Below are 15957 nucleotides of genomic sequence, written 5' to 3' on the forward strand. Positions count from 1 at the left end.
CCTACAGTAATTGAAACCAAAGTCAAAGATAGCTGGGATCAAAATTTTGAATGTAGACAGCTTGGAATATAAATACTGCCGAGACGAGTTATAATGGATATAATAAAAATAACTGAAGAAAATGCTTTGTTTATATTAGTATGTTAAACTTGGTGAGAATCTTGCAAAGAACAAGTGGTTTGTTAGGATGCACTAAGGAACAAGCAGTGTGGACACAATGCCATACCAACTTGATGTTGTTGGACATTCATTTTGCCCTACTTTTAGGCCTCTCACCTTACAATACTTGATACATTAAACCAGTTGCAAGATCTTTCATCTTTACAGTGTCCCTGACACATACAAGTATCAGAGGAAGGATTAAAGAATGGGTTAAGGAGAAGAGTCTAAACCCAAGGGCAGCTCCCAGGAGACTGTCTGGGGAGAGGGTGGGGGTCTGGAGGTGATGGCTTTGACTCAAATATAGTTGCTGGAATGTCTCCCCAGGAAGCCAGATTCATTCCTGAGCTCTGAAGCTTGGTGGTGCACTGTTGTTAACTATGATTGTTCTGTCCTGGTCCTAAGACCAGCAGCTTTAGAGCAGGGTTTCCTCCCTCCTTCTCATCTCTCCCATCCGTGCGTCTCTCCCTCACTCCCTTCCACCCACCCTCCCTTCCCCCCTTCCTTCTTCCTTCCTTCCTTCCTTCCTTCCTTCCTTCCTTCCTTCCTTCCTTCCATCCATCCATCCATCCATCCATTCATCCTTCAGTTGCTCATTTTTACCTTGAGAATGTGACATGCTTATCATGGCATTGGTTTTCAAATGGAATGTTGGATGAGGATGGGTAAGTCACAATACCAGGGAAGTATGTGTAGTTTGATAAAATTCCCACCAGGTGATTCTCTTTTCTTATCCAAGAGAATCAATGGTTTAGAAGGAGTCAGTTGGAACTGTTTGTTAATTGTAAAAAATGCTCAGCTCACATTTCCTGACCCTGTTGCTGATCTGAGGTATAGTTCAGTGCAGGATGGACTCCACGGAGAAGGTGGTGTGCCGTAGGCAGTCAGTAAGATTGGCATCACTAATAATGGTGATGATGATGCTCTGTTATTCACCTTTATCACTTTAGTGATATCACTATCATAAGGCTAATGGCATGGAACTTCTGACTTACCCCAAAATGGTCTTGGTCTCTGTCAGGCTGACCCATGAGGTAATAGAGCACCCTATTGTGGCAGAGACACAACCTGACAAAAGAGAGAAGACACATCTTCACCCGAGAGTTTTAGCTGAAGAGTATCCCTTCTGAAGATTCTAGCTTGGCCAGCTGTCTCATCTCCTTAAAGCTTTTACTCAGACCTCACTTTCTGAATCAGACTATATGCCCTCACCCCCTTCTCATAGCTGGTACTCCTCATGCTTTTGTCTTGTTCTCCTGTTCATAACAGTTATGTTCTAATATGCTAGATAATTTGTTTATTTGATTCAGTTTTGTCTCCTTGTACGAGACTGTCAGCTCCATGTGGACAAGGGTCTTTTTCTTCACTAATATATTCCCCAACCCCTAGAATAGTGCCATGCCTGGTACAGAAAATATTTGCTGAATGAATAAATGTTTTCCTTTATAATGTTCTGTGGCAGTAATAAATAATACATGTAGTATATATTAGCCATTTAACAGTAATTCTGAATAAATATTAAGTATTCCTGAGTAAAGATTTTTTTATTCTATTAACCTTGACCTGTAAAGATACCTTCTGACTTAGATTATCACATGGTTTAAAGTCTGGATCCACAGTTAGAAGACATTAGATGATAATGAATGAGCCTTTTGAGTGGTTTTCTAGGGCAAGATACTAACCTATTCTGTGCCTTAGTTTCCGCTGGAAATAATCTCAAAGAGCTGTGATTAAATGAACTCATGGATTAAATGAGCTCATGCATCTAAAGCCTTAGATAAGGGCTTGGACTATAGCAAGAATGTAGTCACAAATTGAATTTATAGATTCTTGTTTAAAAAATAATTATAAACTTATAAATTATAAACTTACTTTGCAGTTAAATGGTTTGGCCTGTTTTCAGAAGGAAAAGACCACATAGATAAATATACAACTTGGAAATTTCCCATATTCCTGTTTTAATTGCAGTGTTAACATACCTAGAATGAATCAAATATTGAATTTCTTATGGAATCTATTTTAATATATTGTAACATCAATTTTAAAACAATGAGTTTGGGGGTTTCACCTGAGCCCTTTGTTTTTGATTTCTTATAGATCCCCATATTAAGGTTTCTGGAAAGAAAGAAGATGTTAAGGAGGCCAAGGAAATGATCATGTCTGTCTTAGACACAAAAGTAAGTGAATGTTAAGGACACTCAGATGTCAGAACCTTGTCTCTGCAAGGGCTACTTCATGCTGTTATGAAAAGAACCATTTGGAGAAGAAAAACCAGGAGAAAGTAATGGTGGGTTTTAAAATAAGCATGTGTGATTCTACAATGGATGTAAAATTCTGTTTAAAATTTGAATGGGTTCTATCATGTTGGGTAATTGAGTAATTATATATACATATATATGTATGTGTATGCCATCTTTAGAAATCGACATTGACCCTGATTAGTGTGGGGCAAGTAATGAAGTTTGGAAGAATTAGCATATTGCCTTTATGATGGCAAAATGATCTTCTGTGTAGTTGTGTGTGATGGCATGAAACCTAACAGTTTCTCTTGTAAGTTCTTTCTCTTTCTGCATGTATAGGTATAGAGAGATAATAGGGAAATTTAGATGTGTAAAAATATATACTCACTTGTGAGAATTTATTCTAGTAAACATTTCTAAGTCACTTAGTATATAGGAGGCACTTACTAAGCATTTTACAAATACTGATTTGTTTAGATATTAGGGAAATTTCCCAGAATCCAGTAGCTATTAAATGGAGAGGTAGCATTTAAATCCAAACTGGTTCTTACCACTGTGTTTTGCCATCTCGTATTTCATTAAAATGGTTTCTCATCTCTTCCATTTTTTTTCCCTTTTCTTCTTTTTAATTTTTGGAATTATTTACCTTATAATTATTGGATATTCTAAATTTTTTCCCAAAAAAGAATATCTTTTTCCTGCATTTCAAATGTTAAACTAAAGGAAGAACTAAGTTTAAAGATCAAAGTATTTAATGGATATGTTTTAAATCTAAGAATTAAGAAGATGTAAAAACTGTTGATATTTTTAACATCTTGTTGTATTTTGACTTTTTAATTTTACTTTCTGAGGACTGAAGAATTTCAATATCAGTCTTATAAATGAGAAAATATTTCATGTCTTTATAATTGTACAATAACTGAATTTCCCAAAATTAAATACATAGATTCTAACATGACCGCAATTATTCATTATGTCTTAGAATTTTACATTTTGCTTTACTATAACTAATCTCTCTGGTTTATGGAAGTCGTGTTACTGCTAGAGATCTATGCTTTGTTTTCCCTTCCACTCTCTTCTTCCTCCTAGTGAGAATAGTAGATCTGCTCTGTAGTTTGACCTATAGTAATAGACTGCTTGTAAAAATAGTGCTTATAGTACCTTTTTAGTTTTCAGCTTTATTTTTATTATTTTCTGTCACAGTTCAACAGTACTACTAGCATACATATATTGCTTGCAATTGTTTTCATCTGTTTTTAGTTATTTGAATTAAATACTTCATGAATAATGTCTGTTAAAGAAAAAACGTGAGATGAGTAATTTATTTGTAATTTACCTGACTTTATTTAAATGCTGGTTTCCAAAAAAATGTCCTGATGAAGAGTGTATCTTTTGATTTATTCTGACAGATTTGTCTTAAAATGAGAATTTCTTTTTCATAGCCAAAGAGAAATAGATAGAAATTGTACATTTATAGATGAATATGATACCAATAAATCTGTAAGATTTCCCACCAGGTCACTTCTTTTTTTTAGTACTGTCGCTTTGGAGAAAACGTGTTTTAAGGAGTTGTTCCTTCCTTTTGCATGCATCAAGAAATAATACGTTATTTCCATATAGAGCAATCGAGTCACCTTGAAGATGGATGTTTCACATACAGAACATTCTCATGTAATCGGCAAAGGTGGCAACAATATTAAAAAAGTAATGGAAGAAACGGGATGCCACATCCACTTTCCAGATTCCAACAGGAATAACCAAGCAGAAAAAAGCAACCAGGTGCTTTGTCTTTTCACATGAACTGTTGATTTTCCACATGCATATCTTTGTTGGGAGATGAAGCAAAAATATAATCATGGAGATACCATATTATTTTTACTAATATGTGAATCTTAAGAAATGAATGAATAAGCAAACTGCAGAATTTGACCTATAAATGCAGAGAACAAAGTGATGGTTCCTAGAGGAGAGGGGGTAGGGGGTTGATCAAAATGGATGAAGGAGAGTGGGAGGTACAGGCTTCCAGTTATAGAATAAATAAGTCATAAGAATAAAAGGCACAGCATAGGAAATGTAGCCAGTGGTGTTATATAATAGCAGTATATGGTGACAGACGGTAGCTATAGTGGGCACAGAGCAGTGTATAAGCTTGTCAAATCACTGATGCTGTACACCTGAAACTAATGTAACATTGTGTGTCAACGAAAAAGTAAAAATAAAGGATGTATGAACCTTTCCAAGAAGACTGAAGATGCTCTACTTTTTTAAAGAGAGGAATTATAGGTAGGCCATAAACTCTTTATCTCTAAATGGTTGGTAGAAGAGAGGGGAGCAACATAAATGTGACAGCAACAAAAATTAAAGTCCCTGAGGCAAGGCCCAGAGACCATTACCTTAGGAAAGGCCCTGCAGCCTTGCCTGGTCCAAGCACCTGTTCACTGCAGGGGTTCTGTTGGTAGTGTCACACGTGGTTCTTCAGAGTACACCAGCTCACCTTCTAAGAGGCTATACATGAGTGCCCGACTTCCTCACATTGATGGAGTTAGGTTTCTCTTCAGTTTATACACATTTTTTCTAGTTCTTGTGTTTGAAAACAAATAAAGCTTACCTGTCCATACAAAGCACTTTCAGTACTTGAAAAAGAGATGGCATTATCTGTGTTATTTAGAAGTTTTCTCTCTAATCACAATACTAGAAACTGTCTGCCACAAAGATGACTAAGATAGTCTTTTCTCTATGGGAACTAATGGTGACAGTGACACATACATAAAGAAGATAGAAAGCAAGGGCAGCATTCAAAACATTTGACAGTTGGTATGGAACGGAGCATGGTCCATTAGGAGCAGTGTCCTGGAGCCCTACACTCTTTCTCTCATGCCAAGATTAATTCTTTGGTTGATGGATTCATGGGAAAGTTCAGGGGATCTCAGGAGAGAACTGGAGGTGATGTTGAAACAGTAGTTTTGTGGGTTTTTTTTTTTTTTTTTTTTTTTACCAACTAGCATGAAGTAGTTCAATATTTTGAGTACCTACTGCAGAAGTATCATTGTATATTGATATATTGTACAGAGTTGATATACAGAATGCAGAGTTTAACCAAAAGGTAGAAAACACAGTAAATAAGAGAAATGATAAAGGGGCCAGGATGGCATTGTGGGGACTGTGAGGTTTTAGGTAAGTCAGGGGATTAATGTAAATCAGTTGACACAAATCAGCTGAGGAGCTTGTTAGAATGCAAATTGTGATTAAGCAGGTCTGAGTTGGTGCCTGAGACCCTTCATTTTTAACAAGCTCCCAGATAATGGCAATATTCTTTTTTTCCTGGGTGACACTTTGAGTGACAAGGGTGTAGATAGCGAGAAAAACAGATGTAGGCTCAAAATAAATCCTAACTGTATTTTTCTTATTTTTGCAGGTATCTATAGCAGGACAACCAGCAGGAGTAGAATCTGCCCGAGTTAGAATTCGGGTAACTATTTATTACTTTAATACTGTAAATCAGTGTCAGCAATATTTGCATCACAAGGCAATAAAAATACCTTAGTGTATCAATTTATAACCAAATCATCTGTTCAATAGGAAGGAAATAGTGACAAAAGTTGTTTTAATGTATTGAAGATGTTTCTAAGAGATATTCCATTTTGTACCTGACTCAGTTTCTCTGATGATTTTGAAATAATCAGAAAGAGACCCAAGGAAGAATGCCACAGGCAGTTTAAGTCACAAGCTCTCAGGTTTCACAAAGACTCCTTTCATTTGAGAAACTTTACCTAGTCCAAGCTTATATCTATAATAAAAGCAATTTGTGTTTTAGAATTCCATCTTCAGGAAAAAAAGAGCAAGTTACGCACATCACTAAGCGTGCAGTGATTCAGCTGTCTGCTTTGGGCTCTGATACTTTCATTTAGGAGCTGCTTCCTTTGGTGCTGATGTTTGAGTTACCAATCGCTGGGATTCTTCAGCCAGTTCCCGATCCTAACTCCCCCTCGATTCAGCACATATCACAAACGTACAACATTTCAGTGTCATTTAAACAGCGATCCCGAATGTATGGTGCTACTGTGATAGTACGAGGGTCTCAGAATAACACCAGCGCTGTAAAGGTAAATACTTGAGATAATTATGAATAGTTTAAATGTACAAATTATGCAAGTTTTACTTTTAAAGGATTTTAGACTAATTCGTATTCTAGAATTTTTCCTTGTATTGCATTATGGGTTATAGGATTTATTGAATTTCTCCATAACTATTAGAAGTACACTAGATTCTTTCCTTGTGTGTGGACAGTCATTTTATAGGATTATGTCTCACCTTTTCTCCTAGGAAGGAACTGCCATGCTGTTGGAACATCTTGCTGGGAGCTTGGCATCAGCTATTCCTGTGAGCACACAACTAGACATTGCAGCTCAACATCATCTCTTTATGATGGGTCGAAACGGGAGCAACATCAAACATATCATGCAAAGAACAGGTGCTCAGATCCACTTTCCTGACCCTAGTAATCCACAAAAGAAATCCACCGTCTACCTCCAGGGCACCATTGAGTCTGTCTGTCTTGCAAGGCAATATCTCATGGTAGGTTTACTAAAATTAGTGTTACTATTTCATTTTATTTTACTTCATTTACTTCTTTCAGTACAGTATATGTTGGTGCACACGCCATACTACTGATATTTATGAAAACATTTTAGAAGCCATGTCAAATAAGGAAGTTTGTTGGTAAAAGGAAATAAAATAAGAGTAAGGTATGTAATACCTCACAGGCTGAATTTCATTGTATGGTGAGCAATTGCTTCGAAGTATTTTTTTTTTTTTAAACTTAAACTAAACACAAAAGAGGATACAGTGAAATAATGGGCTGTATTTTGTAGAAGGTGATTATTTTCATCTGACATGTAGTATTAGTTTGCGTTTGACAAAAAAAAGTATTGTTTAAACAGAATAGTAAAAATAACTTTTTACCCCCAAAGACATAAATTTTAGTGGCATGAAATATTTGAACATTTCAAAAATATCTGATACAATTTAAAAAATAGGATTTAAGCCACAAATTTGAATATTAATGCATTGAAGAAAATAGCAGTTATAATAATTTGATACTGCTTGCAATTTAAAATTTGCTATATATCTGTCCTTCCTATAGTCATTTAAAAACACAGTGTGTAGGTTAATACATAGTAACAAAATGGATTGACACAATGTGGACTCACAAATATTCTTATTAAAAGCACCATTGTAATCTGTTCAAGAACTTTACCTGTAGTGACATTTGAATCAGTAAGCTTCAGGTGTGATCTTTACTGTTATTAACTCTCAGAATTCGTTTCTGAGAAACTTTGAGAAAATCCAAATTTTTGTTGATTCCATTCCTCTGACAAATAAGAACTTGTTATAACCATTAAGCATTATAATACATAAATACTTTGTTGTGAATGATTTTTTTAGCCAAGCTTAGTTTACCAGGCTACTTTTAATATATCACTAGTTAGGTAGCATATTTGTATCCAAAGATTATTATGATTACTTTCCATAATTTTCTTTTTTTTTTAATTTTAAGTTCTTTAAGTATGATTTTAAGTGAACTTTTTCAGACATTCTGTACTTTTAGGAGTTCATATTCATGCTTTGTACCTGCCAAAAATATGTGTGCAATGAGATATATTATTGTACAATATTGAAAGAAGTGAGGAAGAAAGAAATAAATTAAAAGGGTTTTAACCTATATTTTAAATATAAAAATCACTTTATCCACAAGGAAAATGAGACACAGTAATTTCACTTTAATTCCAGTGTATTTGGCTGTTATTTTTCCTGATACTTCTGTACAGAACCCAGCTAGTGCTGGGAGGGCTGGTACTGAGGAATCAGTAAAAGTATGGTATGTGGTTCCTATGTGTAGTAAATTCAGGGCCAGGAAGAAATGCTCAGAGTAAGAAACAAGTGCTAACCTGTGCAGTGCTAAGAAATGAGAAGGCTAAAAGAGGGAACAGTAGTGGCAATTTACCTCAGGAAGAAGATAAGGTTGGAGCTGCAGCAGAAGACAGGTAGGACTTTGGTTGGTGAAGAAGCCTTTTGGTGAGTTGAGACCAAAGTATAACATCTGTTTGAATAGTAGTCAAGAGGCTAGTCTAACCAGGAGGAAGGGGCAGATGGGGAGACATATAGACCTGTGATTGCATAAGCAAAGGGCCAAAATGTGGACATCTTTAAATACTGATACATGTTTGGGCTCAGTCGTTAAGCGTCCGACTTCGTCTCAGGTCATGATCTCGTGGTTCGTAGGTTCGAGCCCCATGTCGGGCTCTGTGCTGACAGCTAGCTCAGAGCCTGGAGCCTGCTTCAGATTCTGTATCTCCCTCTCTCTCTGACCCTCCCCTGCTTGCGCTGTCTCTCTGTCTCTCTCAGAAATAAATAAAACATTTTTTAAAAAATTTTTAAAAAGTTAAATACTGATACATGTTTAGATTTTGTTCAGAAGACAATACAAATTCACTACTGTAAATCTTGAGCAAAAGCACAAAAAAGTTTTCTAAACTTTGTGAAAGTATGTAATTTAGCTTTAATATTTGGGTTTATTCTTTAAGCCCATAGAATATTACATTATTTGTAGGACGTTAAATTATCAGATGTTTAAATGAGTAATGTTTTTACCTTCTACACTCTCTATTGTGACATTTCATAGGGTTGTCTTCCTCTTGTGTTGATGTTTGATATGAAGGAAGAAATTGAAGTTGATCCACAGTTCATTGCTCAGCTGATGGAACAGCTCGATGTCTTCATCAGTATTAAACCAAAGCCGAAACAACCAAGCAAGGTTGGTTCAGAGTCTATATCCAGAGAACCACATTCCAGCTAGTTTTATTTTCATATAAATGTATATTTGCATATATATGGAATTAAATATTCTATATCATTATATATGATATTTATTTGAATACATAAATTTGTGACATTCATTATTGATCATCATTTTCTTTAAATATGTGTTGGTTTTGGAGTCCATTTTTAATGACCGTTATTTTTTACATATATATTAGAAAAAAAGAGAAAATGTGTTTTTATTAATTTGCAGTCTGGTAACTTTCAGCATTGTCAAATTATCAGAGAGTTGATAAAGCTAAACATTGTGTTAAGTGTGCATGTGTATGTGGACATACCCAGTGCAATTCAAAAATATTTAGTTTACGTACTCTGTGAGCCAGTCTGCTGGCCCTGAAGATTTAAAGAATGGATGTCCATTCTCTTTAAGAAAGTAAAGTAATAATGATGATCAAAAGTAAATAATGAAGTATTCCAGTTCAGATGTTGCAGAATTCCAATAATTACATGTATAGTCAAAATTTAATGGAATAAAACTGATGATATTGAATGCCAGTGAGAAAGTGAGGGAGGAGAATAATCCTACGTTAATGTTGTGTAAATTGGCACAGCCACTTTGAGGAACAATAGCGACCATCAGATTACACTGAAAATACTGATATCCTCCACCCCCAGTATTTACACCTAGTTATACACCCTGAAGGGACCTTTGTGCTAGATGTCAGAAGACAAGAATGGCATGGAATAACAGAAGCAAGTTGCTTCTTTTAACATGTACTAATGATAGCATTTATGTATATTTTTTATTCAAGCAGGTAAAACACCAAACAGTTATACTTTGCATTCTTTAATTTCTGTTAATCTTGTTATGTGTATCATGGCATATGTATAATATGTACAGTGGACAATTTTGTATATATGTAAATAACATGGTGTTCAGTGTCTAATTTAAAAACAATCATGCCTTATTCTAAAGGAAACTTTAAAGGAAAAGATAGGATTGATTCTAAGTGAGCTTAATACAATGAGTTTAAAGTTATAGAACAGGATATACATTCTATGTAATTTGAAGCTTCATGCTTAACTAAAATTTGAGTTGACTGGAGTCACTATAGATACCAGGACTGAAAGCAAAAGATAGAAGAGACTTTATAAAGAGGGTCAAGCACAAGAGGAATTCCTGGAGTTTAGTAAGAAATGAGCACAGGTCAGGGGAAAACACACTGTGAGAATCGTAAAGCCTTGTAGCATACCAGGGCCATTTAATTCTGCCTAGCTGGCCTCAGTGCTAACTACTGCATTAACTGCTTTCTCAATCACAAATTTTCTTTATTGCCCATTGGAGGCTCTCCCTCTTGAGTTCACACTTCCAATTTTCTAGATGAGTCCATTGAGGAAAAAAAATATATTGTTTAGAAATTTATTTTACCATAAGCTTTGCCATAGATATGTCATCAGTGAGGAATAGTGGTACCTCAAGTTCTGTTAGTTAACTAGTAGACTATAAATGTCAAATGTAAGTGACTTATTATGCAGTTTGTATGTAGTGACTAGTTTGATTTGTTTTGTAAAGATGAGACAAAGGGGAGAAAGCTTTAATGTAAAGAAAGGCAAGAAAATGTAACGAGAATGGGCTGTAGATGCGGAATACCCGAGGTCCAGTCCTCTCGCTGCCCCTGACAGCTATACTGACTGTGGGTACGTCCCGTATCCTTACTGAATATGAATATTAATTCCCGGAAGGTTTCTGGCAGGCATTAAGATGTATGTGCAGTTTCTATCACAGTGCCTGACACACAGGACATACCCAATAAAATATAACTAACATTTTATGGTTTTATCAAAAGGAGTAAACATAAGAAATAAGTGGTTAGAATTTTTAGTTGATTTTAAAAGAACATCGATACCCTGAGTGGAATCCTTATTACCATATTCATTTCTCACCCACCTCCCCAATACATTGTAGACTACTTGCATGTCACCTTTTTCTTTCTCATTATGTGTTTTCATAGTCTGTGATTGTGAAAAGTGTTGAGCGAAATGCCTTAAATATGTATGAAGCAAGGAAATGTCTCCTCGGACTTGAAAGCAGTGGGGTTACCATAGCAACCAGTCCATCCCCAGCATCGTGCCCTGCGGGCCTGTCCTGTCCCAGTCTGGACATCTTAGCTTCAGCAGGCCTTGGACTCACTGGACTAGGTATAAAATTTATTATTATAGCACTTCTCAGTCACTGGGGGATTGCTTAGCCAGTCCCTTTCTTTCTACCTTTTGGAGCTACTTTTATAAGGCTTTCCTCCTCATTAGGCTCTAAGATCAAGTGAAAAAGCAACAAACTCACATCAATCCATTTTGGGTTTTTTGTTAGACTATAGATTTTTGTTACTCAGATTCTTTTTATTTTGGCATAAATAATCAAGGTCTAACTGTTTTATTTTCAGTGGCTGTGTTTGTTCTTTTAAATTAAGAATGCCATGAGAGTGAAGTGAGCAGGCTGACTGTAATTTATGTGTTTGTTCTCTCTTGAATTTGCTATATTGCCATCCATCCCTAGAGGTAAAGATTATCCAGTTTGCTTTTCAAAAAGTAATTGCAGATCTGTATGAGGGGTAGGGAGAGGGGGAGGTGAAAGCGAGCAGAACCCCCACTCCCAGAGGTCAGAACTGTCTCATCCAGATACAGAGGAAATCTAGCCTGCGGCCACTAAGAGGAAAAAATGGACTTGTATTTATATCTAAGGCAAAGAATAGAAGATGAAAAAAAAAAGAAGATGGAAGAGCATCATCCCCTCAGTGCCTTAGTTCTTTGAGAAAGTGCAGTGAGGTACTGCCTCATTTATGGAATCCCATCTTACAGGCTAGAGTTCATTGCCATGTTGCAATTATGCTAGGTTCACTACTTTCTTGCACATTTTTCAGTAGCCTTAATATAAAAAGTGAATGTAATAAAACTAGAAAATCATTCTGCCTCATTCAGTATTGATCTGAGACAGAAAAAGTACTCTCAGCATTCTGTAAATTTTTTTCCTAATGGCTATTTCATGCTTTTAAAATTATAATATGTTTATAATGTAATTAAGATTCCAAATATCCTTGTCTAGACACCATTACAGTAAAGACAGACTTTTTCCTTTGGCCTCTAATCTCTCAAAGTTGTCCCTTCCACTGGAGACCTGGACAGTCATAATAATACATGCATGTGAGCTCTTCGTGTACTAGAGAGAAAAAAAGTCAACAAAGGTTCAGTTACTCAGTTTTTAGAATGTTTTCGTGTCTGTAATTATCCAGTAATACCTAATACTTTAAATATTCATGGAAAATTGTATATAATTTCATATTTTACTTCAGAATATATTTTAAATGCCTGAAGGGAAATTTCACTACTTAAATCAAACATTAAATCCTTACGACAAGCAAGAAACAAACAAAAATTGTTTCTGAGAAAAGTTTTCATACATGTTGAGATGGAGCACAGGGAAGTTGTGTATGTGTTTTGACATAAGAATGAAAACTGTTCCAAGTGGTTCAGCCTATCCACACATGGGCCAGTGAAGTTATTCTGCTGCAGGAGAACATTCCCCTGTCCTCTGCTAATTGCAGGTGATTTGAAAAGAGTTAGCTTGGAAACCGAAAACAGTGAGTTACACAGAGACATAAAAATGAGCTTCCGCTTGAACAGAGTTTTATTTGTCATGGCTAGTTGAGATGAATTCAGAGCAGCCGTCAGTGCTCAGGGACCCTGACTGCTTGCCTGGTTTGCACACACCTATCTCTCATTTTCTGATCAGCATCTGTTTGTGGATAGTCTGAGTTCTGTGTCAGAGTTGTTTCATTGCAATATTTCATGTGAATGTTTGAAAGAAGGTAACCTGTTCTTTATATTTGGAAAATATCCAACTATATCTGTGCATTCTAAGTGGTAATATTGCTGCCATCTGTATTTTTAAGTCTTGAATTTATGCATATTGACTTTGCATTCATTTATTTCAGGTCTTTTGGGGCCTACCACCTTATCTCTAAACACATCAACAACCCCAAACTCACTCTTGAATGCTCTTAATAGCTCAGTCAGTCCTTTGCAAAGTCCAAGTTCTGGCACCCCCAGCCCCACATTATGGGCACCCCCACTTGCTAACACTTCAAGTGCCACAGGTGAGTATCATTTAAGTACAATCAAAGGCATGCATGTAAACTGGTGCAGCTCCTGTGGAAAACAATGTGGAGGTTCCTCAAAAAATTAACAGTAGAACTCCCCTATGACCCAGCAATAGCACTGCTAGGAATCGACCCAAGGGACACAGGAGTGCTGATGCATAGGGGCACATGTACCCCAATGTTCATTGCAGCACCCTCAACAATAGCCAAAACATGGAAAGAGCCTAAGTGTCCATCAACTGATGAATGGATAAAGAAGATGTGGTTTATCTATACCATGGAATACTACATGGCAATGAGAAAGAATGAAATCTGGCCATGTGTAGCAACATGGATGGACCTTGAGGGTGTTATGCTGAGCAAAATAAGTCAGGCAGAGGACAGATACCATATGTTTGCATGTATAGGAGGATTAGGAGGAGCTTAATGGAGGGGCGTAGGGGAGAAGAAGGGGGGAAATTATGGGGGGAGAGGGAGGGAGGCAAACCATGAGAGACTCTTGAATGCTGAGAACAAACTGAAGACTGATGGGGGTGGGGGGAAGGGAAGGGGGGTCATGGGCATGGAGGAGGGCACTTGTGGGGATGAACACTGGGTGTTATATGGAAACCAACTTGACAATAAACTTTTTAAAAAGGCATGCATTCTTAGGTATCAGTTTTTAAATAAAATTCACTAGTGGCTCTGTTTCCTTAGAGAAAAATTATGGTTCAAAGCATAGTGCAGCTAAACACAAATTCCCCAATGTGTAAATTAGTTAAAATGAAGCATGACAAAGCAGTGAGTTTTTCATAAAAACAAAATCCAGTCGTCAGACATGACGAGTATGATGCGCAGCAAACAGTGGCAAAGACTCCGGAAGATCACTGGCCTGATAATTTAAAAAAAAAAAAAATGTAGGTTCCAGTCAGACAGATGTGTTTGGTAGTCATATGGACATGCTACGTACATCTAGCTCATTTCCTCATCAGTACTAGGAATAGCTTTGATTAAATTCTGTATAAAGTCTTGTTCTATTTCAGCATTCTTTTGTGTTTTTATAATAATGTTAAACCTATTTACAGAGGAGGTATCAGAATTGAATTCTCTTCTGAATTTATAGCAACAAACGAGGGGGCTTTTGTTTTTACTGAAAATAATAAAGTAATACTTGTTGAATCTGAGTTTTTTCCAGTCTAATATCTGTCTTCATAAAATGTTATTATAGGTTTTTCTGCTATACCACATCTTATGATTCCATCTACTGCCCAAGCCACATTAACCAATATTTTGTTGTCTGGAGTGCCCACCTATGGGCACACAGCTCCGTCTCCCCCTCCTGGTTTGACTCCTGTTGATGTCCATATCAACAGTATGCAGTCAGAAGGCAAAAAAATCTCTGCTTCTTTAAATGGACATGCACAGGTAAGGTCCTTTGCTGGAGCTTTGCCGTTTCTAAGAGATAAGCCACTGCTAATATGTTTAAACTTTCACCTGCAATGAATTTTAGAATTGTGACTATATCTGTATGTTACTTTCTATTATTATTTTAGTCTCCGAATATAAAATATGGTGCAATATCCACTTCATCACTTGGAGAAAAAGTACTGAGTGGGAATCACAGTGATCCATCTAGACAAACAACTGGATCTGAGCAAGCATCTCCCAAGTCAAACCCTGCAGAAGGTATCTTCCCTTCTGAACTTCAGCCTGGTCTGTTACTTGGATAAAAGGGGGTTGTAGAAAGTCTCTGCAGTGATTTCAAGTTGGTTTTGCTAACCAGTTATGACTCATCCTGCCTCAAGGATGCAGAAAGACATCTTGAATGAAATTCCAAAGAACATGGAAAAGATAAACTGAAAAACACTTCCCACAGAAAGAATCACTTCCCATTACTTCCTAAATTAATTACATAAGAGGGAAGCATCAATTTATTAAATGTATACACATAATTTTTTTTCCAAGTAGAGTTTTTCTTTTTTTTATAACCTTTTTGCCCCTGAAATCTTTTAAAAATTATGAAGGTCTCTCTTCAGATATAATCTTGAGTGAAATTTGAAACAGCTTGAATTTAAGGTACCTTCTTTGCAGTTGAAAGCTGGTGTGCCTGAGTCTTCCTAGAGTTGGGTTCTGATCTGTTTCCATCACAAGTGGTTGTTGTTAGTAAGATGACACTTGTATTTTCATTTTATCCCTTCTGCAGGTTGTAACGATGCTTTTGTTGAAGTAGGCATGCCTCGAAGTCCTTCCCATTCTGGGAATGCGGGTGACCTGAAACAAATGATGGGTCCCTCCAAAGTTTCCTGTGCCAAGAGGCAGACAGTAGAACTGTTACAGGGCACAAAAAACTCACACCTACAGTATGTATTTTAATCTTTAAAATCCCATGATCCTTTGAAATAAAATAAAATTGGGGCGCCTGGGTGGCTTAGTCGGTTAAGCGTCCGACTTTCACTTAGGTCATGATCTCGCGGTTTGTGGGTTCGAGCCCCGCGTCGGGCTCTGTGCTGACTGCCAGCTCAGAGCCTGGAGCCTGTTTCAGAGTCTGTATCTCCCTCTCTCTCTGACCCTTCCCTGCTCACGCTGTCTCTCTCTCTCTCTCTCTC

General features: G+C 36.7%; 1 protein-coding gene across 1 annotated transcript in view; it reads left to right on the top strand.

Moving 5' to 3' along the window:
* The first annotated feature begins 1007 nt into the window (after positions 1-1007).
* The window catches only part of BICC1 (BicC family RNA binding protein 1), a 40859-nt gene continuing 25909 nt past the window's right edge, over positions 1008-15957 (top strand). Inside the window, exons 1-12 of the mRNA XM_039225215.1 lie at positions 1008-1035; positions 2257-2336; positions 4020-4178; positions 5815-5868; positions 6308-6502; positions 6723-6974; positions 9082-9213; positions 11231-11417; positions 13208-13369; positions 14580-14776; positions 14905-15037; positions 15555-15711. Coding sequence (XP_039081146.1) covers positions 1008-1035; positions 2257-2336; positions 4020-4178; positions 5815-5868; positions 6308-6502; positions 6723-6974; positions 9082-9213; positions 11231-11417; positions 13208-13369; positions 14580-14776; positions 14905-15037; positions 15555-15711 — 1736 coding nt within the window. The remainder of the gene's footprint in view (positions 1036-2256; positions 2337-4019; positions 4179-5814; positions 5869-6307; positions 6503-6722; positions 6975-9081; positions 9214-11230; positions 11418-13207; positions 13370-14579; positions 14777-14904; positions 15038-15554; positions 15712-15957) is intronic.

This window comes from Hyaena hyaena, unplaced genomic scaffold, assembly GCF_003009895.1.
Source record: "Hyaena hyaena isolate Hyena2069 unplaced genomic scaffold, ASM300989v1 scaffold_1978, whole genome shotgun sequence".
In the NCBI taxonomy this organism is placed as follows: domain Eukaryota; kingdom Metazoa; phylum Chordata; class Mammalia; order Carnivora; family Hyaenidae; genus Hyaena; species Hyaena hyaena.